The sequence below is a fragment of the Anthonomus grandis genome, chromosome 2 (genome assembly GCF_022605725.1).
Source record: "Anthonomus grandis grandis chromosome 2, icAntGran1.3, whole genome shotgun sequence".
NCBI lineage: Eukaryota > Metazoa > Arthropoda > Insecta > Coleoptera > Curculionidae > Anthonomus > Anthonomus grandis.
In genome coordinates this window covers 8,757,671-8,784,288 of record NC_065547.1, presented here as the reverse complement: position 1 = coordinate 8,784,288, position 26,618 = coordinate 8,757,671, and the positions used below count along the sequence as shown (strand labels likewise).

At 33.7% G+C, this 26,618-nt stretch overlaps 1 protein-coding gene across 6 annotated transcripts in view; it reads right to left on the bottom strand.

Moving 5' to 3' along the window:
- The window catches only part of LOC126750701 (ubiquitin carboxyl-terminal hydrolase puf), a 146,370-nt gene that overhangs the window by 118,035 nt on the left and 1,717 nt on the right, over positions 1-26,618 (bottom strand). For 5 of the 6 annotated variants that reach the window (XM_050460397.1, XM_050460392.1, XM_050460393.1 and 2 more), the window contains exons 2-5: positions 17,413-18,015; positions 17,228-17,362; positions 17,058-17,166; positions 11,616-12,043 (exon numbers count right to left, since the gene is read on the bottom strand). In XM_050460397.1, the coding sequence (XP_050316354.1) occupies positions 11,616-12,043; positions 17,058-17,166; positions 17,228-17,362; positions 17,413-18,015 (1,275 nt within the window). The remainder of the gene's footprint in view (positions 1-11,615; positions 12,044-17,057; positions 17,167-17,227; positions 17,363-17,412; positions 18,016-26,618) is intronic. The other variant, XM_050460396.1, reaches the window with a different exon arrangement.

The window sequence follows — 26,618 nt, the reverse complement described above, 5'->3', positions numbered from 1 at the left end:
TTTCCCAATATTAAACCTATTTGCCAAATGACGAACTAAAACAGTTTCTCTGTCTAATACGTTAACAACTTCCATCTTTTCCTTTAACGAGAGCATCCTTTTTTTTTGGTGCCATTTTACAGTTACAATAATAAAATATCTCAATCAACTACGAATTTGCCTGAACTGAAGATAAAACACAAGATTACATACTGCCTAGCCAACGAAATGCGTAAATAGGGAATCACCTAATATAAATTGGGGAATTACCGAATTTTATGTATGTAGATTGTGCATTGCAATAAGCGGAACTAAAAATCGTCCGGGTATTAGAGTTTCGCGTCCGCTTATGGGATATTTTTTGATCACATACAGAAAAATCTAGTGTCCACGTCCGTTTATAAGAGCGTCCGCTTATCGGAATGCATTTAACATTGAAAATAATATGCTGAAAGTTGGTTCCAGGAACTTTGTCCGGTTAAAAGAGATGTCCGCTTATAGGAGCTGTCCGCAAGGAGAGCTTTCACTGTATATCAATCAAATATGCTTCATTATTCTAGAATATCTTATGTTGTAAAAAAGCCTCAAATCTAAATTAAACAAAAAATTAAGAACCTAAGTAGGTAAAAGTAATCAAGAAGAAAGTAACGGAACACGTCAAATTTAATATTGAAAGAAATTGCGGTTCTTTGACATCATTCCTTCACCCTCCAGAGCCCCCATGTCAATTTCTTTAAATGGGAATGGGGGTCGAGTGATTCCTTGAATTTAAGGCAATTTTATTCCCTACAAACCCCTATTTTTCTTTTTTATTTTATTAATTTGTTCGCAATAAATATGAATAAATGTGGATAAAAAAAATTAACCTTATTTTAAATGAAAAAAAGTAAAAAGTATCTAACACCTATTTTATTAAATGTTAGAAAATGATCTCCATTGAGCTCCATACAAAAATACAATTATTATTCAACGGCTGCGCACATTAGCGGACATTTCGGGCGTTATTAACTGATATTCGTTAACAATTCTATTTCGAAGCAGCTCTTCAAGGGAGTCAGACTCTGTGGCAAAGACTTTGGTTTTTAGATGACCCCATAAAAAAAATCCAAAGGGGTATGGTACTTCTCAGAAGTCCTGCAGAAGTTCTTTTTTAAAAAGTAATTTTCAGCATTAAGATTTGTATTAATAAAAAAAGGTCCAACAATATGATCTCCCAGGATACCAGCCCATACATTAAGTTTTCGGTCGGTTTTTTAAAAGGTCGCTGCGTGTGTGTTTCTGAAATAAATGAGGATTAGTGTCGCTCCAGTATCGACAGTTTTGTCTATTGAATTCACCATGGAACTAAAAGGAGCATTCGTCCGAGAAACAGACATTGTGCGCAGTAAATTTCTCTCACGATTTAACTTGTCACTTAAGTACTCACAAAATTATACACGACGATCAAAATCATCTTCATTTAGCTCATGTACTAGTTTAATTTTGTAGGCATGATATTTGTGTAATTTTAAAATTTTGTGAACGGTATATTTGACACGATAGGTGCGGTGCGATAGCAGTTTTTCGAGCAGATGCATTAGGTTCCATCTCAACATGACCCAACACTGCAATTTCTACTACTTCATTTCTCATCGGATGCTAAACTTCATTTTTTCTGTTTTGTACTGACCCTGTTTCTTAAAATTTCATCATCAAATCCATTAAATAAGGATGTGTGATGATTTACCATTTTATCCGCATAATTGCAGCTTATACACTACCGCTCAAAAGTATTTGCCCACATATGACTGTTTTAAAGTTATAACTAAAAATAATAAACCCATCAGTTATTCTTATGAAACGGTTTATTTATAACAAAATGAATATAAACAATACATTTTTCAATTAATTAAATTTAAGAAAATCAAATTTTGGATTCATCTACATGTTCGCCTCGATTTTTAATAACAGCTTCACAGAGTTTCGGTAGTCTTCTAATTAATTTGTCCAAAGTTTCCTAAGGTATCTTGTGCCACTCTTCTTGGATGATCCTCCACAAGTCTTCTTTTGATGTTGTGGGGCATGATTATCGCACTTGTCTATTCAGTTCATCCCACAGTAATTCGATAGGATTGAGGTCCGGTGATTGTGGGGGCCATACCATAACTTTCAGAAGATGTTGCCTTTGTAATTGACCTAAATATTGCTTGCACAATTTTGACGTGTGCTTGGGGTCATTGTCATGTTGAAAGATGAAGTTTTCCCCAATTATTCGAGTACCAGAAGGAAGTACATTGTCACTTAAAATTGTTTTGTAACCCTCTTTTCGAAGAATTCCCTCTATTCTAATTAGATCGCCCACTGCAGACCCTCCGAAACAACCCCACACCATCGCCGAACCACCATCGTGTTTAACTGAAGCCACCGTACAGTTCTCAACGACCCTTTCATTGGCATAACGGCGAACAAAAACTCGCCTCTTCGTTCCAAAAACCTCGAATTTCGACTCGTCACTCCAGAGAACTTTCTTCCAGTCATCAAGGTCCATTCTTTGTGTGATTGGGCCCACTCAAGTCTTTTCTTCTTATTAACATCCTTCAGTAGCGGTTTTGATACAGCTAAACGTCCTTTAAGACCAGAATTATAAAGTCGCCGTTTTACTGTCGAAACACTGACCGCTTTTTTACGCTCCTTGTTGATTTTTGCTGTGATTTTAGGGGCGATTATTGTGTTTGCTTATAATTATAATATTTAAATCCTCCTTTGAACTTGTTGCCTTTGGCCTTCTCGATCGAGGTTTGTAGCTAATAGTCCCTTTTCTGGTGAATTTCCTAACATTATAATCGACAGTCCGCCTTGGAATTCCCAAATCCGTCGAAATTTAACGGTTAGTCTTTCCAGCCTTATGAAGTCCAATGATAATACCTTTTGTTTTTACCGATAACTCTTTTATTTTAGCCACTTTAAAGAATATTGAAAAACCAGCAAAGAAACGGTGACAATCGTCAATAAGCAAGCGAAATTATTTATCAATGTTACACTAAATCAATTCTTGAAGACTAAATACCATCATCGGAAACGAGCTGTAAACAGATTAGTTTTTTAGAAGAAGTGCACATTTTCACTACATTATTTGTTATTTGGAAGACTATTTTTAAATACTCAGTGTTTTTCAACGAACCATAGTTGATAGGTATGCTGTTTAAGCATATATGCAATTTACAAAAGAGATACAATCTAAATATAGGTATAAAGATAAGATTGTATCCAATTTAAAATATTAAAAAGAATATATGGTGGGCAAATACTTTTGAGCGGTAGTGTAAATCATTGTTATCAATACTATCAATAACACCAGGATGGTTTGTACTACTGTTATTATTGCTCACTTCAACAAAACACCGATACCAAAATAAAAATAACTAAACCAACAAAAGCGTCGAAATATGGAGTTATTTTGACGTTTTCGTCAAAATAACTTGAATTTTCAGAATGTATTTTTTTTCTTGTTTAGGGATAACACCTGGCTAATTAAAAAAAAAAAGAAAATTTATGCAGGCGATAAAACTGTAAGATTTAAACTTTTGAAGAATGTCAGCTATATTTATTCATGTTTCTTGAGAAGGAATTAATACAATAAAAATAAGACTATGTAGAGAATAAAAATACCTTTAATTCAAGGTATCATTCAACCTCTATTCCCATTTTAAAATATTGACATGGAATCCCTGGGGGCACCTCATCCCCCATAGTTCATCATATCACGTCATAGAAACGCAATTTCTGTCAATAAATGTCCCTCTCAGTATTAAATTTGACGTGTTCGGTTCCTTTCTTCTTGATTACTATTGTTTGTTACTTTACTTATTATGTAGGGATTTTATTTGTAATAAAAAGTGGCTTAAATGAATCCCTCATTTTGGCTTTATTCATGTACCTAATGACACTTTTTTGTAATACAGTTTATATTTCTTCCAGGCAATTGAAAAGAAATTAGTAATATAGATAATGTTGATTAAGTTTGTATTTCTTTCAGGTAGCAAAAAAATTAATTTTAAAAAAAGGCTTGGAAAAAATAAGAGGCAATTTTCATTTATTTCAGGCAGTGATCTCATTTCCCCCTATAAATATAACTACGTATAGACGACTGTGCCTTAGTATTTGTTGATACAGTGAATGATCTAGGAATAATTTTTGACCGCCAATTTAAAGACGGTTTATTATTTTATTATTTTAGAAGACCTTGAAATGAAATAAGTAATATTAGGGCCCTAAAGTTGGTGTGCTTAATAAAGTTATGTTCATAGTGTTTTAGAATATAATGATATATGGTATTCAATTTATAATCTACATATTGACCGCAGTGGCGGCGCGTGACTTTAAAGAATGGTAGTGCACAATTGGGAGGGGAAAAAATAGCGAAAATTTTTTGGGTGCCACGCCCTATATTTCCTTTTGAGAGCGTAAAAAATGCCAATAAACCCACTCTAATTTCCGTATATATGTTTTATTGAATATAATACTGTTTCACAAAATTAAACTAAAAAATAATTAAACTAAAACTAATATTTTTTTAAATTTAAACATAAGTTTCGTCGTTATTAAGTCGTCTGTCTTTTTTTGAAATAAACTCTTCAATCACCAATTCGTTGAAATTTGGAATTTCTCAAATCATATCTTTCTCAATGGATAACATTGCGAGTGCAGTTAGTCTCTCCTGGCCCATAGTACTTCTAAGAAAAGTTTTAATTCGTTTTAGTGTAGAAAAACATCGTTCGGCTTCTGCGGTTGTCATTGGCATCGTAACAATTATTTGCAAAATTAGAATGGTTTCAGAAAAATCTTCTTGTAAATTGGTTTCAATTAAGAATTTTAGCAAATGAACTGCTCCAGAAAGTTCTCTAAAATCTCACCGTCTATATATTATTTCCAATTCTGTTCTTAATTTGTTTTTGTTTAAAAAGGGGTAATTGCGAATCGCTGATTCTAAAGGTAATATAGGAAAATTTAAGGTGTAAATTTCAAAATTTTCAACTAAAAACAAGTTAGCAATTTCCAAGTGACCTGTAAACAAAAACCTTCTTTTGGTTTCCGATATAATGGTATCACAAATTTCTTTAGCTTGAACGGTAGTGGAGACATACGAATTTCTGTCATCCAATCTTCTTCTTTTTCTTGTTTGATTTTCGTCAATATCGAAGCCAACTCGATTTCTCTAATAGTGTGTATATTGTCCCTCTCTTTTTGAATATTTTTTTCAAATTCGGACATGTATCGTTTTATGGTTACAGAGTGAGTAGCCCGTTTTTGCAGTTGAGAGTACAATATGTCAACATGGGGCATAACTCGATGAAATACATTCAACTAAAAAATAAATTTAATGTCCTTTAATAATCTTGAAAGTGCACCTGCTTTTCGGATGGTATCTGATTGTCTGGATGTAGATTGTATTTGTTCCATACACTCTATTAAGGCTTCTCTATTTTCAAAAAGCATGTTAACGGTTCTAATTTTAAAATTCCACCTTGTAGCAGATGCTCTAGGAATTCTATTTCCAGCAATTTCGTCTAATATGGCAACCCTCTGAGGTGAATTTGAAAAAAAATTTGTAATAACACTCAAATCGGACAAAAATATGCGTACGTTAGTATTTATGCTTGTTGCCTGAGACATTAATAAATTTAACTGACGCGCATAACAATGTATATAATAGGCGTATTGAAATTTATCTTGAATAAGTTTTTGCACACCACGATGAGCACCACTCATGACACTTGCTCCATCATAACTTTGGGAAATTAATTGATCTGGACTTGTTAAAACGGAATTTAATGATTTTTCTATACAATCAGCTAAGCAAATAAAGCTCGCATCGTGGTCAGTGGTCAGTTTTAAAAAAGTCCAAAATCTGTCAACGGGGGTCCTATTTGGTAAATTATATCGATAAACTATTACCATTTGAAAAATATTTGAAATGTCACTTGTTTCATCGCTTATTACAGATACAAACTTTGAAGCAGCGATTTCTTTTTTAATGTGTGCTTGAGAAACGGAAAGCATACAATCTAGTAAATCATTTTGGATATCTTTAGACGTACCTTTAAACACAGTAGCTGGCTGCAAATGATCCTTTAGTGTCAAGTCCAATTCGGCAGAAAAATTTACGAGGCCTTTAAATATTCCAGGATTTAATGAGTCCTGTTTTTCATCATGCCCACGAAGTTCAAAAGCGCTACAGAACTTAACACAATTTATAATTTTCGATAATACATATGATCTATTATTCTTTACTTGTTGGTTATGCTTTTCAATATTTTATCGGTATGCACTATTTAATTGTTGCCGGATATCTTGTTTACCTAATAAATTAAATCGTAATTTAGCAGATATGTGTAACTTTGAACATTGATGCTTTTTAAGTTTTTCGGATAAATGAGCCAAGTTTTTCACACCACATTTTGTCCATTCTGATGCCTCATCCCCATATAATAAACACGGAAAACAATAAAGAGTGTTAGTAACTGAACTCCCGCACAACCAGTCTGTTCTCTCGTAAATGTCCATTTTAAAAGACCGTTTATAGTGCCGATTTTTGCCTTTGGTTACGTTGCCTATAACTATATTTGGCTTTGGACGACCAATATTTTTTATTTTTATCCTCTCCTCTAACGAAAGTAATGAAAATTTAATTGTTTTTAAATATTCCACGGTGACGCTGCTCACCGGTCCCGCCATTCTTCATCAAAAAATAAGAAAAACAAAAAGTCAAAAAACCAAACAACGCAAGTACTTTCCAACAAATAAGTTAAGTATTAAATAGCAATACCGCCACCGATTTAAAAACAAAACATCAAAAATTTCGCGCCAACACTCCCAATCATACAGTAAGGCTCGATGCACACGAGCGATTTCGTTCGCGACGTCATCGCGGCGAGATCCGGCAACGTCTTTGTTATTTTAAAAGGAATGCCCTGTATATGATTACATTTTTGGATTCTAAGCAAAATTTTAAGAATTTTAATGTATCACAGTGTTATTCAACTGTTTTTAATATAATACACACCACTGATAATGACGCGAGCGCAAGCGACCGGGGCGAGCCGTGTGAATTGCTCAATGTTCCAACAAGTACTGCTTACTAGTGATGCGAGGAGTCCGGATTAATCGTCCGTTCAATCCGAATATCAAATTATTCCGAATCAATCCGGATATCTAAATCGTCCGGATACACGCCGCCTGTCGTCCGTTCGACCGACAATGAAATAATTGTATGAGCTTGCACGAGTTCCACGTTCGGCTAAGAGAATCCGAATTAAATCGTCCGGACAAATACCCGACAATCGGATTCGGAATCGGCAATATCGTCGCCAGGCGGACGATTCAGCCGGTCTTTTCGCAGTCCAGTGTCGGCGTATGATGCTAATAGAGAAATTGATTTAAAAATATAATTTTTTCGATACCAGTGCGGTATAATTCTCCAGAATAATCTATTCTTAATAGTCGTTTGTCGTGAATAATTATTACAATTCCAACTATGATTTGGAGTAAATTAGGAAGATAGGAAGTTTGTTGAAAACAATTAAAATAAGGAAAAACATTTATTAGAAATAGAGGAATATATTAAACAACAAATATAAATATTAAACATTAGTATAACAAGGTGTCTGCTTAACTAATTAATAAAATTCAAACAAAAAACATTTTCTTTGTTAACTTAAAACGAAAAATAATTATGAACGTATTAATTATGAACGTATTAGTCTTAATATTTTAATTAGAAACTACATAAATATTTCAAGTCTAACTTTATGCCTAAAACTAAAAACAAAACGAAATTTTAAGTTTAATTGAAGTAACAAGTCGCCTGTCGACTACAGAACTAATAAAAAAAAATAACAACATGACATTTTAAAAAACACTGTTTAAGAATAAAATCATATGCAGGTTTTTTGGTGATAATCTGTTCCTGCGAATATTAGCCAGTTGACCCGCTTTTGAAAACAGTCTTTCGCTAGGTACGGAAGAAGCTGGCACACATAAATATTTTAAATGCAATGAGTACAACTCTGGCATCATAAATTTATGTTTGTCCCAAAACTCTAATGGATTGCTTTTGCGATCACTATGCTGCATTTCTAAATATTGACGCATACAAAGTGTCGAAGTGGTAGATGGTGTGGTTTTGGTTTTCACATCTTTAATTTTTGTGTCAAAATGTAACCACAGCGACATCTTTTCTTGTGAAATTTGATCTCTTGATGAAGTACTAGCAGTTAGGGAATAATCTTCATGATCGAGATTTTGAACATTCGAAGAAGAAACAATTCCTGCGACTTTCTCAAGTAACCACTGAAATGTATTTTTAGCATTATCTTCCAAACCGAAAGCTGTTTTTTTTTAATCTGGGATCCAAAAAAGTGCTTTTGGCAGCAATTTTGTTGGTTTCTAATGGCACCAAGCGTCGTGAAATTATATCTAAAAAATTGATTGTAACCAAAGACCGATATCTGTACTTGGTTTAATTGTTTTTATATTTAATTGTAGTCCTCTAATGAGAGAGATCACCAAAGACATAGTTACGAATTTCTCACCTGAAAGTTCTGTCGTCATCATGTCAAAGAGTCTGAGAAGTGGCACACAATCTGCTATTACTGTCCATTCAGAAGCATCCAGAAAATCAGGAGCTGTAGGTAAAGTGGTTACTGCGATAGACAGGGGGTCTTTAATTTCTAAAAGTCTCTCCAACATAAACAAAATAGAATTCCACCTTGTGTCAACAGATTGCTTGACTTTAAGTAAAGGCATGTTCATCTGCTCTTGGCATTTTTTTAATTTGCCAGTGGCAAGGCCACTGTGTTTGAAATATCCAACAAGACTTTTGCATTTTTTTATAATATCTTTTAATAGCATGTTAGTATCTAAGGCCTCTTTAACGATTAAATTCAAAGTATGCGCTACACATGGGTGATGGTGTAGACGCAAATGCTCTATAATAGCATTTTTAATGTTCGCACCGTTATCCGAAACAACTGTAACAACTTTATCCATAAGGTTCCAATCATTTAGAATAAAAGATAAGTCCTCACTAATATGTTTTCCCGTGTGTGACACGCTTGATAGCTCTTTAACAGCTAAAACGCGGGAATTTAATGTCTTTGCATAAACAAAATGGCATGTAGCTGACAAATATTAAATATTACTGTCTGATTGCCATATATCTGCAGTAATTGACACATATTTTACGTCACATAACTCTGCTTTCAACTTTGCGACTTCCTCGTTATATATTTCTGGCAAAAGTCTGTTTGACAAAATATGTCGACTGGGAACCAAATAGAGAGGATTCAGTGTCCTGGAATATTCCAAAAAACCTTCATTTTCGACTATGGAAAGGGGCTGAAAGTCTTTAGTAATCAATTTCACTAGACTAATATCAAATTGTTTTTTTTTGAAGAGCTGAAAGTCCATTGGTATTACTGCCGCCATATAATTTTAATTGTCGTCCCCCTGGTCGCGCCCGTTTTATAGTCTTTTGAATTCCTGAGGGAGATTTTGTTTTGACTGCTTGATGTTCGATATGAATTCCATGACTTGTACTAGGTCCAGGTTCAGATAATATGTCTAGCTGAGGAGCTTTAGAATTGGCACTTTCAAGTTCCTCTTGCATTTGAATATCAGAAACAGGAGGAAGATCAACAGAAAGGCTTTTAGAAACATTACTTCCGTCTTCGTTTTCTTCTACGTGAGTTTCGGAATTAGAAACAACACTATCCCTTTTTATATGTTCATTGTATTGAATCGGATGTTTTTTTTTTAATGTGTTGGCCTAAGTTGCCTGTGCTCCCAAAGTACTTCATTTGTTGTTTACATAAACGACAAATCACAAATAATTTATCGGAGGACTTATTAAAAAATGACCACACGTACGACAACTTTCTCGGGGCCATATTCCTAATTTATTGAACGTGCTACCCGCTACACTACAAACTACCCGCTACAAAACGGTTTGTACACCCGCCACTGGACAGAACTGATACGTGACTAAACGCTAAGCTAAACAATTACTGGAAACCTAAATTGGTGGACTCGAAGTACAATATGCAGCAGTATTTTCTATTTCTTTTCCGTTGCTTAAATATGGCTTTAACTATCCTTATTGTACTCATTTAGAAACAAGAGAGAATACGAGAAAGCCCAAATTGTTTAAGGGTCGCCTGACCTTCAGAAGTTTTTTTTGTAAACAAAGCATTTTTGTATTGATATTTTGCATCATTTAAACTACACATGATTTATTACATACATAATTAGCTATTTTAGTTTGAACATCATGTAGAAATCCGTAAAAACGAAATGTCTAATGGGTTGCATAATGCATACCTTATATTCGAAAAACAGCTATAAAAAACGTTTATCGGACTGTCGAGCATCGAGCCCGAAAGCCGAAACATGGCCTAATTTACCGAACGGGCGAGACATCGAGCGGATGAATTAATCCGGATGAAAAAACCGAATTTTCAACTCATCCGAATCAATACTGTCCGGATATCGAATTAATCCGGATTTTTACAACACTACTGCTTACCCGCAGAGCGAGGCTCAGCAAGGAATTTTGGCCGCGAAATAGCAGTCCCCGGCTAGCGCCGGCGGTTAGCGGCGTCTACTCGGCGTATTCGCTACGATTTCGCCTACGTGTGAATCGCACCATTTGATCCTTTGGTCTGCTACATGCGCGCGAGAAAACTTCGCGGCGAGCTCGCAGCGAACTTCGCCATGAAAATCGCTCGTGTGCATCGAGCCTAAGATCACAACCAAACTGTGCACACCGGCGAGGTAATTATTGCAACCTGTCGCGGGGCAGCAGGCATGCAGGGACCACGGCTCTACCAATCAGAACTCGGGGCGCGATGAGCACGATCGAGCAGTGAACGACAAGATGTGGTGAGTCGTTACCGCGCGTTGTGCGGAGTTTTCGCGTGTCGCGGTAGGTATTGAGATGGATTAGAATTTAAAATAAATACTTAATTGCGGATCTGCTATTTCCTATTTAAATTCTTTTTTAGATCGAATAGAAATAATATTAATTTAAGAATGATATAGAATATTTGTTGTATGTTTTCTGTTTGTTTAAAAAAAATATTTTAGGAGTGCACGTGCACATGTGCACTTATTGAGGAACCGCCACTGATTGACCGTATAGAGAAAGTTTAGAACAAGCAAATTTTTAATTTATAAAAATAGGTTCCGGTATAAAACAGCCACTTACGATATTAGGAATCACGTCATCATTATTGGAAAGATGAAGAAGCAATGCAGCAATCCGTCTTTCTTTTAAGTAAAGTTTCATTAAAAATCTTAACTAGAGTTACATTTCAAAGAATTCTCTTTCATGAACTCAGTCACTGGACCAATTATGGGTTTAGAGTAGTAACAGACCAACTAGTTAAATTGTATAATGACGTGCAATTTAGTAATTGTGACTTATTCGTCAAAGAGTCTTTTACTGGTTTTTAAAATAGCATTTTAAAGGGAACGGGATGTCCAATAATGATTATGTAGTACTACTCTCTTTCTATACTTTTTTAGTTTTTTTTTATGTTGTAAATAAATAAATTATTTCATTTTTTTTTAAATAAATAAATAGTTAAATAAATAATTACCTCTAGACCAAACAGCCTTAATCAATGCACTAGCCAAATACAAGGTCTGCTCAGAATGATCCTTGGGCTCCAAATTTGTCAGCAAACTGTACAAATGCAAAGTAGGGGCAGCAGCTAAATGTTTGACCAATCCCGGTAGTAAATCGTGTACGGGTTTGGCACAGTGTTTTAACTGGGCTGCGGCCCAAATGATATCCATGTGTTCACAAGTGATGCGACCTTCCATTGCCAGAAAATTCAAGATTATGTGACTTTGTTTGATCACCTCCACGTGCAAATTAGGGCCGAAAATGTGCGATATTATATTATTGCTTATTAGCCAATCTGCCATTTGCCTGGGTACGGCCTCAGCTTCAGGTAGAGTCTCTCCAACACATATTTCTGCTAGGACTCCTATTTGATTGTTAATTTGTGTTATGCCAGCCAATCTAAAAGCATTAGAATAGAATACTTTTTTAGTCAAAGAGCCATACAATATAAAACTTAGGTAAATACATTGCACAGTTAAATGAATTGTAGTCAAAAGTCAAGTACAATTACATTATTCAATGAAAATATCCTGTTCCTGGTTGATGTCCCTTAAAACCACTAAAACAAAGAGGGTCTAAACCAATGTGGTTTTTGTTGGAGTTAAAACATAAAGCTTTTAAAATATAAATCTTCTTCTTAAAAATTATGTAAATGTGGCAGTAAACCCAGAAAAAAAGGCATATTATTCTCATAAAATTAACAAGTGTCGAGGACCACATAAAACTAAAGGCTTTTTGAAAAAAAATCGCTAATTGGAAAGTCAATATCAATGAACCTGCAGAAATTCCTCCTAATCTAAGGGAGCCAACACTTGTTAATAATCATTTTCTGGATAATGTCCCTCTATTACAGACTGATCAGAATCGATGGAGAGCCGTTTCATTTTAAACTAGTTCCTGAAAATGAAGTTTATAAAAGTAATGCTATCAGAGATCTGATTTGCCTAAAACCTCTAGTGAACATTACGAATAATTCTTTATCTTTTGGGTGTGTCCCTGACATCTGGAAAAAAGCCCTTGTTACTCCAGTTCCTAAAATGAACAATCCAACCAATATTGATGAACTAATACCACTTTATTAGTATTTTGCCAATTTTATCTAAATTAATTGAGAATATTGTAAAAGGCCAATTGCTGGATTATGTATTAAGCAGAAACATTACCCCAAAATTTCAGTCTGGCTTTAGACCAAGTAAAAGCTGTACGATAGCTCTTCTAAAAATAACAACAGATATTGCTCTACCTCTGAATAATGGACAATGCTATCGCTCTGTTTTATTAGATATGACAAAAGCTTTTAATACTCTCAATAGAACTCTTAATTGCAATACTAAGGCACTACAATATTGAGGCAAATGGGTGGTTTACAAGCTACCTTCAAAACAGGCAACAGGCGGTAATGACGAGGGTGTGGAAACTTCTGGGTGGAGAAATGTAACTCTGGGAGTCCCACAAGGGTCAGTGTTGGGACCACTTCTCTTGATAATATTTCTGGCTGACTTAATTCATAAAATAATTTACTGCAGGTAACACAAGTATGCAGATGATTTGCAAATTTATCTGTCATCCTGAAGTCTTAGATTTAATTAATGCTGACTTACAGAGAAATTTTGCTAAGACACAGGCAATTCTGTTCTCAAGAAATGAAATTATCTTGAATAATTGAGCATCAAGTAAATTATATATTAATGGTGTTGAATTGGAATGGGTAAATCAAGTAAAAAACCTAGGCCTTTGTATGGATAATCGAATGTCATTTAATGCGCATGTAGTTAAGATATGTCTGAACAGACGTATTATAAATTGAAGTCAATTTAAGGATATTTTGCCCGCTGGTACAAAAAAAAAACTTACAGAGAGTTTAGTGCTTAGTGCTGCTGGATACTTAAATATTGTATATGGTCCTTTTTTAAGTGAACAAAATAAATATAAAATCCAGAAAGTTCAAAATTCCTGTATAAGGTTTACTAGAAATTTTTCGCGGAGGGTTCATGTGACTGAACACGTAAAGAAGGTCTATAGTCTTAATATGGCACAAAGAAGATTTTTGGGTATAAGCTGCATAATTACTTAATTTTCATGAATCAGAATATCTCTCAAAATTCCTTATTCAAAAGGGAGATACACATGTTCGCTATAAAAGCACACTGACAATCCCCCATCATAAGACTGAATTTCTGAAAAATTCTTTTATATATACTTCTGCCTATATTTACAATGGCCTACCTGCAGAAATTAAAGATTTAGGGATGGCCTCTTTTAAGTATAAATTAAAAATTTTTTGGAGACTGCTGATATTATAGTACGGGTGTAACTTTGATTCTAGTATGGTACTTTGAATTACTTTTTATTTATTGTTGTGATTATTAAAATACGCAAAGCGGTACAGTGAAACCTCTCTTGAGCGGACACTCATGGGACCTTCAAAAAGTGTCCGCTCAACGGAGCTGTCCGTCCAAGGAAAAAAGGCCACACAGAAGCAAAATTAAACAGCATGTTATTTTTTTAAACAAGTTTAGTATTAATTATTTAATGACAATAAGTATATAGTTAGGGTTACAAAATAATTATAATTATGCAAAAAAAATAAACTTAAAAAACAAACCAAAACAAAAACTTATGAAATAACAAACCGAAAATAAACTAAACTAGTACATACATACATATAAAGATTTTTGTAAGAAATAATATGTAAATATTTTGGAACACATGTACAAATTAAGATCATTGTTTATGTTTAAAATATTCTAATATAGACGTTTGTCGATTTTTTTTGTTGAGCAAAGTATCTTGAAAATGAAGATCAAGCTTAGATAGTAAATCTAGAGCAGATAGGTCACCCCTAGCCTGAGTGAAGCGTTTTAACTGTTGCGTCATATTAAAAGCCTGCTGATAGGTAGTCAATTCCTCTTCTTCCTCAATGTGTTCCTCTTCTGACTCATCGGATGATACCACTACTTGATACCTCTTGATTCGAAACCTCCAGAGGAAGGTTATCAATTTGCTCCAATATTAAATCATTGTCTACATTAAAAAATTCGTTGATATCATTATTGTTTATCATTCCAAAATTATCCTTATTCCTCAACATTTGAGCTAAAAGTGACAATGGAATGTCGTCTTCCTTTTTCCCAGATTTCCAGGTTTTCTGCTCTATTTTCTGAACTATTAGAGTGTGTAATGCCAGACTTAATAAAGCAATTTTGAACCGTTTTCTTTGTCACTTGGTCCCATGCAATGTTTATAAAGTAAATTGCATCTAGGACGTGTATTTTTCTGGCTAATTCTTGGGCTGATTCAGCAGTATTTATGGCTAATTAAAGTTTTTTAATAATGATTGTCCTATAAAATGTTTTAAAACTCTTAATAATGCCCTGATATAAAGGCTGTACAATAGAAGTGCAGTTTGGAAGCAAAAAAATCAATTTAATATTTTTCAATCTTATATCCTTTGGGTGACAACATGCATTGTCGAGAAATAATAAAATTTCTCGTTTTCCACGCATCATTTTTTTATCAAATTGATTTACTCCATTCGGCCATTAGTTCATCGGTCATCCAAGCTTTTTTATTCCACCTATAAGTAACTGGCAATTCTTTCACATTAATATTTTTAAATGCTCTTGGTTTGACCGTTTTTCCGATCACTAGAGGTTTTTCTTTTTGTCCCTCCATATTTACACAAAAAAGTATAATCAGTCTCTCTTTTGAAAATTTACCTCGAATACATCTTTCTCGCTTCAAATGTAGAGTCCTGTTTGGCACTGCTCAGAAGAATAGCCCACTCTCATCAGCATTATAGATATTTTTGGGAGCATAGTTCTTAATTATAGATGGTACTGTCTCCCAAAATGTCGTGACATCGGCAGAGTTCACACTTGCGGCCTCCCCACTGATAGTTCTAAAAGCAATGTTGTGCCGGGTACGAAACTTTTGCAGCCAACCTTCTGATGCACTGAAAGTTCTATACCCCAAACCATCAGCGATTTCTTTGGCTTTCGTTTTAACAATTGTACCTAAAAAGATAATAGGCACATGTCTGATAATGGAATATTTTTGCTTCCAGCTCTAATGAACCTCTCATAGCACTGTCTGTCAATATTTCTGCCCTCTTCTCTTAGGAAGCTTCTTTTTTCATTCACATTTATATTTGAGTGGAACTTACTTAATAAAACATCCTTATTTTTAATAATCTCAGCTGCCTGTGTATTTCCTATTCCAAACCGTTTTGCTAAGTCGCGTCTCGCGTACGCTTAGTTTGTCTTTATTAAAAATCTCAATTACGTCAACTTTTTCTTTAAGAGTTAGCACTTTACGTTTGGACGACATATCGGTTGTTACGCTAATAACGCTAAAAGATACGACAATAAACTAAAGCCAAATGCATTAACAAAACAGTCAAAACACAAAAACATCCCGACAAACCGGCGCTATGCGAGGAGTACCGTCGTATCGGGGAAAACCCAGGCTCTGGCGCCAATGCAACCCCCGATTGCGTGTTTAAATTTTTTCTGTGTCCGCTCAAGAGAAGGTTTAGCGGTTCTTCGGACCACTTTTAGGTGTCCGCGTCCGCCCGAGAGAGTGTCCGTTAAAGCATATGGGAATTTAGTGTATTTTCAATGGGACCATAAAAAATTTCCGCTCAAGGGAGTTGTCCGTCTATTGGAGGTGTCCCTATCGGGAGGTTTCACTGTACTTTCCACCTTTGTATGTATATAGAATAGATGGAATTTATTTGTTCCATACAATAAAGATTATTTAATTTAATTTAGTAAATAATTTAATTTTCTAATCAATGTAATCTAAGTAAAAAAAAATTTATATAGGAATAATAATAAGCAAAAAATACAATTAACAAGGACAAATAATTGACAAGCACTTTAAAATGGAAATTACAATAAAAATCACAAGTATAATATAATTCATAAATCCCTCAATGCTAAGAAGGTTTAATGTTAAGTAAGATGTTAAATAAAAATTTCTTAAAATACGGAATGTTATTTTTTCCCGTTTTAATTTTGCTGGTAACTTAGTAAAATTGAAACAAGTATTTGTTGGTAATTTCTCAGTAGATGTCAATCGGCAACTCATATTAAAATTTTAGTGTAATTTTTTAGAATTTATGTTGATTTTTGACAACGAAAATAATACATTCAAAAATATATAAAGTATACACAGTTAATAAATTAATTTCTTTGAATTTTCCTATAGAAGAATCTCTATATGCTATATTTTGAATTGTTCGAATTGTTCTTTTTTGTGTAAGAAAAATAATCTCCAACATACTAGATGCACCCCAAACCTTACTGAAAATTCGAAAACTATATTATTTTCAGCATTTCTATACTTAAACGCTTTTGAAGAATTCATTATTAATTTTAATAGGAAAAGAAAGTAAAATACCAACACTTACCTCATAGTTAATGTGCTAGAAGTGAAATATTTAAATGCCAAATCTAATCCGTCCACATCAAAAGCCACAGGTGAATCCAGAGGGTCTTTAATGGCATTCCACATAAAATCTAATATTAAAACAAAATTTTATGGCATATGTAATTCTTTGCAAACTTTATGATGTTATACCTGCCATGCTTTTTATTGTAGGAGTTCTCAGGTCCTGATCAGATAACTTGCACATGTATCTCAAAACACAGGATCTTAATGGCACTAGTAGTGACACCATGGTTTTATAGTTCATCCATAATTTTAAGTTGCATACTATAAAATAATATTTTAAGATATATTTTACTGAAATTACACATTCTTACCAATAGAAATCATTGCATGAGCAGTGGATACTGGCAAGACGTCTGTAGTTAAATAAGTGAAACAGTTGGTCATAGCCAACAATCCACCAATCTTACAAAACCAAGTCACGTTCTTCAGAAGGTAAATGGGAATCTCAGAGTCATGCAGGTCACAAAAAATATTCAAGCTGGCTATCTCTTGCTGGGTCAATCCATCCTTTGACTGAAAAGTATGTTTAAAAGCCACATAAAGCGGAAAATTCAACAAAAATATCTTTGAAACCAAAATTAACAGCTTATCCCTCTCAATTATCTCCATATTTTCCTTTTCATCTTCGGGATTTTGGCATGGTTCCTTCTCTTTTTCTTTTGGTTCTTCCGCCTCTTTTTCCGAGCTTTTTTCTTTTTGCTCTAAATTCTTTTCGACCAGCTGTTTTAACTGTGATACTGCCATATAAATTAGGCCTTGGGTCAAATAACTGAACCTTTCCAAGTTTTTCGGATCTCGGAACCAACACATACACTGTCTGGCTGGCCATGTTTGAACATACACAAAAGTGGTGTTTATATCATCTAGTGTTAGAATTGGTTGTTCAGTATTTTCTCTGCAGACTAGTGCCTCATCTATAAAATGAAATCTATTAACATCAAATCAAATCAAATATGCTTTATTGTTTTTCAACATTGAGTTATAAACAAAGCAAAAAATATAATAATACAAAAAAAATATATGATACCACAGATACAGTAAAAAGAATCAAAACTCGTTAAAAAAAGTTTTAGTACAAAGTAACAATATGTCGAAAGAAATGTATAGGTAATGGACAATAATATATAAAATTTAAAATGCAGGTAGATTAAATCTGATAAAATAAAAAACACAACAATATCTATGTCAAATACTCAAGACTTACAAAACATCTCTATAAATCTCTTTTAAGCAGTAATATGCTTTTTTAATTAATAAATCCTTCATAGAACAGCTAAACTGCTTGTTACTACTCATGACTTTGCATTCGAGGGGCAAGTGATTATACATTTTAATACCATCATATATAATTGAGTATTTTGTAAGGGTACCCTTTGGAGTGCATATATATAGATTGGTCGTATTAAATCTTGTTGAATATATGTTAGGCTCCTTAGTACTCTTGTATTTTTTATGAATCATGTCTACCGTCATCAGTATGAAAATACAAGTTAATGTGAATATTCCCTCCCTAACATATAACGACCTGCTGTGGTCTGTAAAGCCTACTGCACACAAATATCTCACAGCACGACAAAAAGTGAACAAGACCCCGCCCAGCGAAGCTCCAAAATTGAATTCCATATCTAACTTGGGACTCTATACAAACTTTAATGTGGACAACTCTAATAGCATAACAAGCAGAGGCAATCTTCCCCTTCAAAGCAACAATGTGTGTCTGAAATTTCAATTTTGAGTCAATAAAAACTCCTAGATATTTGGCGGATCCTCTATTCATTATAGGCTACCCATTCAATGAAGGATTTGTAGTAATACCCTTAAATGTCACAATATTCGTTTTGGAAAACTTGTTTGCATCACACCAATTTTTAATAAGTTTAATATCATTGTTTATTGTTTCTTTCAATGTATTGTTATTTATTCCTAGCACACAGAATTATATTTTATAAAAAAATTATAATATTTTCTATTACTATTTTAATGTAACATTTCCTTTATTTTCCATTCCTTTAATGTACAGAATAAAGGATCCTGATAAAAAATGGGTAAACTCTGAAATTAAAAATTATTCTAGTCATATTAAAGATCTGTATGTATGGTACAAGGAAACAAATAGTGAGGCAGCTTATAATCAATATAAAAAAGAAAAAAAAGAATATAAAAAAATTTATTTCTAACTATAAAACTTCCTTAAATGAAAACAAGATTATCTGTTCAAATAATAAAACTAAAACTGCTTGAACTATTTTCAATCAATGCTCAAATAAGTCAAAGTCATCTAAACCTGTCACCCTAAATTCTAGCAATAATGAAATTATTGAAAATTTGATCGAGATAGCCAACATATTTTTGAAGAAATTTAATGCTTCATCTCTTACTCCTTCATTTTCTGGTCAATTGCCTAAAGGATGTAACATTCCCACTATTTTCCTCTTTCCCACAGATTCAAAGGAAGTTCAGCATATTCTATCGGCCTTGCCAAATAAATACTCTGCTGGTCTTGATGAAATACCAATAAACATACTCAAAAAAGCTAGTCACCATATAGATGTGCCTCTAGCTCACATAATAAATGCCTGTCTGCACATGGGAATCTTTCCATCTAAGCTAAAAAAGGCGAAAGTTCTTCCAATTTTTAAAAATAAGGGTGATGAGCAGGATGTAGAAAACTATCGACCAATATCTCTCCTTTCTTCAATATCAAAAATCTTTGAGCGAGTCATTTATATCCGTATTATGAACTTTTTAAAAAGGCAAACTATTCTTTCAGATAGCCAGGCTGGTTTTAGGCCCAATCATTCAACCCAGTTGGCAGTTTTCAAGCTTATATCCTTTGTGATTGAAAATGTTCACAAAAAAGAAAAAGTTGCCGGACTCTTTTTCGATTTATCGCTGTTTATACTGGTTATACTGCTGTCAATCCTTGAAAATTGTGGACTGAGAGGAAACTGTGCCAGACTTATAGCCTCTTATTTAGATCAGAGGGAACAAACAGTTTGCCTTGGCTCTGGTAATGGTACATATGTTTACTCAGCGTCATCCTTGGTGGTACAGGGAGTGCCTCAGGGTTCAATTCTAGGCCCAGTACTATCCATATTATATGTAAATGGTCTCAGTGAGTGTTTTCCAGGGTGTTTTATCAACCAATATGCTGATGACACTTCCATAATCTTGTCAGAACATCTGATTAAAGAACTATCTGTCAGAGCTTCTCAGGTGGTAGAGAGGATGCAGGAGTGGTGTGACAATCATGCTCTGAAGCTAAATGCTGATAAAACCGGGCTACTGACATCCTCCAAAACTTTACCTCAAAATTCCCTACTAGTAAAGTTTGAAAAAAAGTCTCTTCGAGAGGTAGCTTCCTTAAAATTCCTTGGTATACCAATTAACTCCTGTCTCACATGGGTCCCACACATAGACACTCTTGGCAAAAAACTAAATAGTTTCTGCGCGTTAATAAGGCGTCTAAGAGAAGAGCTTTCCCTAAATTGTCTGAAGCAACTTTACTATGCATCGGTCCAATCTCTAATCACTTATAGTGGGGATCTTCAACTGACGCCGTGTCAGTCTTTAAAGCACAAAAACGCATCATAAGATGCATGCTCAGACTCACACCACAAACGTCTTGAAGGACTTATTTTACTAAGCTTGGTCTACTCACTGTTCCAGCTCTGTACATTCTTATGTTAGCTATTTTTGCAAAGAAACACCTGCATCTTTTTCAAACTAATGAAGATCATTATGCTAAGGGCATGTCTATTGTGATAAGGGGAAGAGCTGAACTGAGTGTCCCAACTCATCACTCTGCCTTTTTTCAAAGATCTCCTGCCTTTGCTGCTATTAAAACATATAATAGATTACCTCTCGCCCTAAGGCAAGAGAAAAATATCATGAAGTTTAGGAAAAACACTGCAAGGTATCTGTTGGGCAAGTGTTTATCTATAGGTTCGATTTACAATTTTAATTGTGTATTATGATTAATATTAAGGGTTTGTTTACTAATTTATTTATCTTAATAATGTATCATACTTGAGATATAAGTATGGTAAGGTAATGCACCCATTATTATGTCCAACATTATCTTTTTGTTCTTACTATTTTTATTAGCGGTATGTACTGTGTAGATGTTATCAAATCTTAATTTTGTTTATTTTGTGACGTTGCTATTGTCTATTTTAATTAGATCTTGAAAGCAATAAAGAAATTATTATTATTATTATTATTATAGAATAGTAGTGTCATCAGCAAATAACCTGAAGGATCCATTAATACTGATAGACGCTAGGACGTTGATGTAAATGAGAAACAATAAAGGGCCAAGAACCGATCCTTAAGGATCCCCACAATCGATATTCTGCATAGATGAAGTACTGTATTGGCCCTTTACCTCCTATCTTCTATTTGCTAGATATGACTCAAACCACTTCAAAGCACAGCCTCTAAATCCATAGTAATGTAGCTTTTGCAGCAGTATTTTACGATCCAGACAATCAAAGGCCTTGGAAAAATCACAAAAACACTATTTAATAAATTGTGCCTTTCAAGAAATGAAGTCATTCTAACTTTGACAATTTTTTTAATTAATTTTGATAAAGTGGGAACCATTGAGATCGGCCGAAAACAGGAAGGGTCATGAGTGTCACCGCCCTTAAAAAGAGGTTTCACACAAACTATCAGGGAAAACTCACCTGTTAAAAGAAATATTTATAATTACACATAACTCTACAAGTACAGAACATAGATAAACTGGTCTAATCTGGTTTAAGGATCTGGTCTGAAGTAATTAAAGGTGCAAAGAAAATTTTATTATAGAATTTATAAATTATATCTATACGTAATTTCCCATAGAGGTATGCTCATAGAATTTAATATGGGAAAATTAAGGTTAGGTGTAGCCAAAATTGTGTAGTTGTGCACTATTTATTTTTTATATAACCAATAATGTAAAGAACTAAGAGATGTTTTTTTATTAATAAGATATAATTTGCTTAATGTTTATGTTAATCAATGTTTATTTAATTAATTTAAAAATAACAGGTGGAAAAATCAATCGTCTATATGCTAGTACTTCTCCTTTGGATATAATAATGGGTAAATGTAATAACAATTTAAATCAATAACAAATCTTTACTAACATGTTCATAAGCATAAGAGATATAATTGTTCTTTCAAAGCATCTTGCTTTTGCCAAGGATTTTAAACTGTATAAACCCATTGAATCATATATTAGGGTTGAGTGGATACTTCCTGAAATCCGTTTTTAAATTCAAATTGGTATGACGCTCAAGTGCTTATGATTTTCAAATTTTAACCCAAAATCAATAGACAACCCAAGAAATTTGCTTACATTAGCAGACAATACTATATTATTACTTAAAAAGGCATCATTAAATACATATATTTTGAATTTTAAAATATTTGTTTTAGAAATATTAAAGAACAGCTTATTAGCATCAAGCTGCTCAGAGTTCTTATTTTAACACAGAAGGGTGGTATCATCTGTAAAGATGGTTAAATGGTTATTTATTGAAATATGAGGCAAATCATTAACATAGATTAAGAATAAGAGAGGGTGCAAAACTGATCCTTGAGGGACACATATGCTAGTGCTCATTTCATTGGAGCTTTGGCACTGAAAGTTAACAGTCTACACTACACTACTACTCTACTCTTCCCTTCAAATATAAGCAGAACTATTCCCCTGATGTCATGGGCCTCCAATTTACTCAACAGTATACCGTGACTGACGCAGTCAAAGGCTTTAGAGAAGTCACAGAAAACTGTGGCAGCACAATCACCATTGTTTAGTCCAAGATGTAACTTGTCCAAAAAATTGAAAATATTGGGATGCCTGAAAGCCAAACTGCTGTACACTTATAAGGTTGTGCATATTTGAAAATGAGAGGACCCTATTTTTAGTTTTTCCACAATTTTTGACAAAGTTGGTAGAAGAGATATTAGTCGAAAGCTTGAAGGATTATTTGCATCTCCACCTTTGTATAAAGGGATAACACAAGTTTTTTTTTAAACAAGAAAGGAAGGTACCTGTTAAAATTGAAGAATTAATAGCTTCAGGCAAAACCTTCAAAGCTGTATCTGGAAGAGCTAACAGCATGCTCAATGAGATATCATCATACTCAAAAGAATTTTTATTTTTAATTTGTCTAAATAATTCTTGAATTTCCAATGATGAAACCGGAGTAAAAAATAAAGCATCTGAAACAGAGAAATGATCCAAGTGTTCCCGAAAATCCACATGATCAGCGCAAGCATCATAATTCATCTTATGTCCAATATTGCAGTAGAACTCATTTATCAAGGATTGAAGTCTGAGATGATGAGTTGGTTTTGCCTCTTAATTTGTTGACTAATCTCCAGAACTCCTTTGATCTATTTTTTTAATTTAAAATGCTCTGTTGATAGTAATTATATTTGGCAGATTTTATGACTTTCCTATATAAATGTTCAGATATTTATTATAAAATGATATAAACTGTTCATTTTGAGAGAAATACTATCTTATATAATGTAATGCCTTCATATTTTTACTGAATTTAATTTTTTATCATTTTGTGTTTTAAAAATTAATTGGATGACAATATGCTCCAAGTAGTTCAGCTTTTTATGTCCTTTGGGCTAAAATATATAAGCTAGTGCCCACCCTTTATTGAAGTTTCCCTTGACCATAATGTTCAAGTGGCAATGATGCAACAACAGCCTCATGATCTGATAATCCAGCATTTACTGTACTACATTTCACACTTTCACTATCAAAAGACATACATAATCTAGATTCGAACAAGAAAAGGCAAAGAACCTAGTAGGCTCATCAACATGCATAAACAAATTAAAAGAATTTAACAAATCAGTTAATAATTGCACATTGGGATCTAACTTGGATCTTGTATTTAGTAGCTCAGATTTAATTAGTGTTGAACATGCAATAGACAAGATTTTTGAGAATAGCTTGCACCATACAGCAATTAGTTTTGACCTTTGTTGTGCAGAAAATTCTGATGATATGATATATGAGGAATATTTTTAGGATTTTGGTAAGGGAGATTACATAGCAATTAACGATTGTCTTGCTGGGATAGACTGGAATCAATTGTTTTTGGGAGAGACATCTGTTGATGTCATAGTTTCAATTTTCTATAATGTGATCTACTCCTCAATGGAAAGGTTTATTCCTCTAAAGAGGTACAAAAGTTCTTCTTTTTCATGTTGGTTTTCTTCAGAGCTTCGCAGTTTGATCATAAGAAAGAAACAAATTCACAAAAAGTTTAAAATTAGTGGTCAACAGCAGGAATATGATGAATTTGTATTTTTGAGACATCAATGTGAGTACTTAAGAGAGATGTGCTATCCACAATATATTAATAAGGTGGAAATGAATCTCGCTAGCAATCCGAGGTACTTCTGGTCATATATTCGAAATAAAAGAACTGGTTTTAGCCTTCCCTCCAGAATGACATACAATAACAGGATTAGTATGAATATATTGGATACTGCAGATATGTTTGCAGAATACTTTTCATCCGTCTATTCGGATGAGCAAGTCAATGACATACCATCCCTTTTAGAAGTTTAGAAGTTAAGAAATTCAAAAAGGAATTAAAATCACTTTTATTATCCAGGGCATATTATAGCCTTGACGATTTTTTTAATGATACCTTTTAACCTGTGCTCTGACATCATTTTAGTGTTTTAATTTTGTTTCCTATTAAATAATTTAATTTACTTCCTCTAAATTCTGTTTTATTGACAGCTTTACTTATTTTTTAATGAAATTTATCAAAAAGATGCTTTTTTTTTCTCAATCTGTTTTGTTATGATTAATTTTGGTAATGTGTGTAAATTTTATGGTAAAGTGTTTTAGATGTTATGTTTGCTTGAAATTTGGAATTTTTTAGTTTTTAGGATGCTTGTACACAAGATTTTGTTGTCTTACGTAATATAGCACATTTTTCTTTCTTTCTTTCATCTTTTGATTTTGATAAATCAATTTGTCTGAGCAATTTAACTCTGTCAACGCAGGATGTTTATGAGGTTATTATGTCGCCTCTGCTCTGGACCAGATGGGATTCCGGCATTCTTCCTAAAGAAATGTGTTTGTGTTCTTATGAAACCAATACTGTTCATTTTTAACAAATCTCTAGGTACTGGTTCTTATCCCACTCTCTGGAAGAGAAGTTTTCTAAAACCCATTTTTAAATCTGGTAGTAGAAATGAAATTTCCAATTATCGGGCTGTGTGTAACCAATCTGAGTTGCCAAAGCTGCTTGACTGCTTGGTCAGTCATAGGATTGCCTGGAGTTTTAAATCTTTATTTAATCCTGAGCAATTTGGATTTATAAAAGGCAGATCTACTGATGCTAATTTGGTGCTGTATGTCAACTACCTCTACCGCAGCTTGGAGAAGGGACTTCAGGTTGACTCAATATATACAGATTTTTACAAGGCTTTTGATAGGGTTAACCATGGAATACTCTTGCAGAAGCTTAGGGCTTTAGGTATTGTGAGGCCTCTTCTTCAGTGGATCTCGGGATCCATCAGAGGTAGAATCCAGATTGTTAATCTTGGAGGTACATGTTCCTTTGAAATTTTGGTGCCACAGGGCTCTCACTCAGGCAGGATGCTGTGCTCCTGCAAAAAGACCTTAATTTGTTCTTTGATTGGTGCCACTTGAATAGAATGTCCCTTAACATCAATAAGTGCCATAAGATTACTTTTTCTAAGCAAAGAAACCCTATTGCCTTTCTTTATAAAATAAATAATGTAGCAATTGGTGTCAAAACAGAGGTTTCTGAATTAGGAATATTTATTGACTCCAGGTTGTCTTTTAAAAGTCACATTAATCAGGTGACTGACTAGTAGGGCAATGAAAATGCTGGGTTTTATCCAACGGTCTACAACTGATTTATCTTTGTTTACTTTTAGATTACTTTATTGCTTTCTTGTTAGGCCCATCTTGGAGTATGGCTCAATTGTGTGGTCCCCGTCATATAACTGCTACATTGAGCAGATTGAAAAAACTCAAAATAAATTTTTAAGTGTGGCTGCTTTTAGATGTGGTTACAGGAGACAGGAGTATTACTATCAGGGATAACCTGAACTTACTCACATTAGAGTCATGAAGAACATTACTTGAGTTATGTTTTATGCATAAGGTTTTAAATGCTACTATAGATTGTCCCGAGTTATTGTATCTTATTAAACTTAGGGTGCCTTCCAGATTGAATAGACAATCAGAAATATTTTCAATCCCATTACAATTACAAGTTACAAGTCATTAACATATAATACACCATACCAAGTATGGTATTAATGGGCCAATTACACGAATGGCTCGAAGTGCTAATGGTCTGTCAGGACAAATAAGCTTTTTTGACTCTAGGATTACATCTTTTAAGAGGCAGTTAAAGAATATTATTTCATAGGGGCTTTAATTAATTAACTCATCTATTTCAATCATAATCTTAATCAATCTACCTTTCATTGATTTATAAGTAGTTTT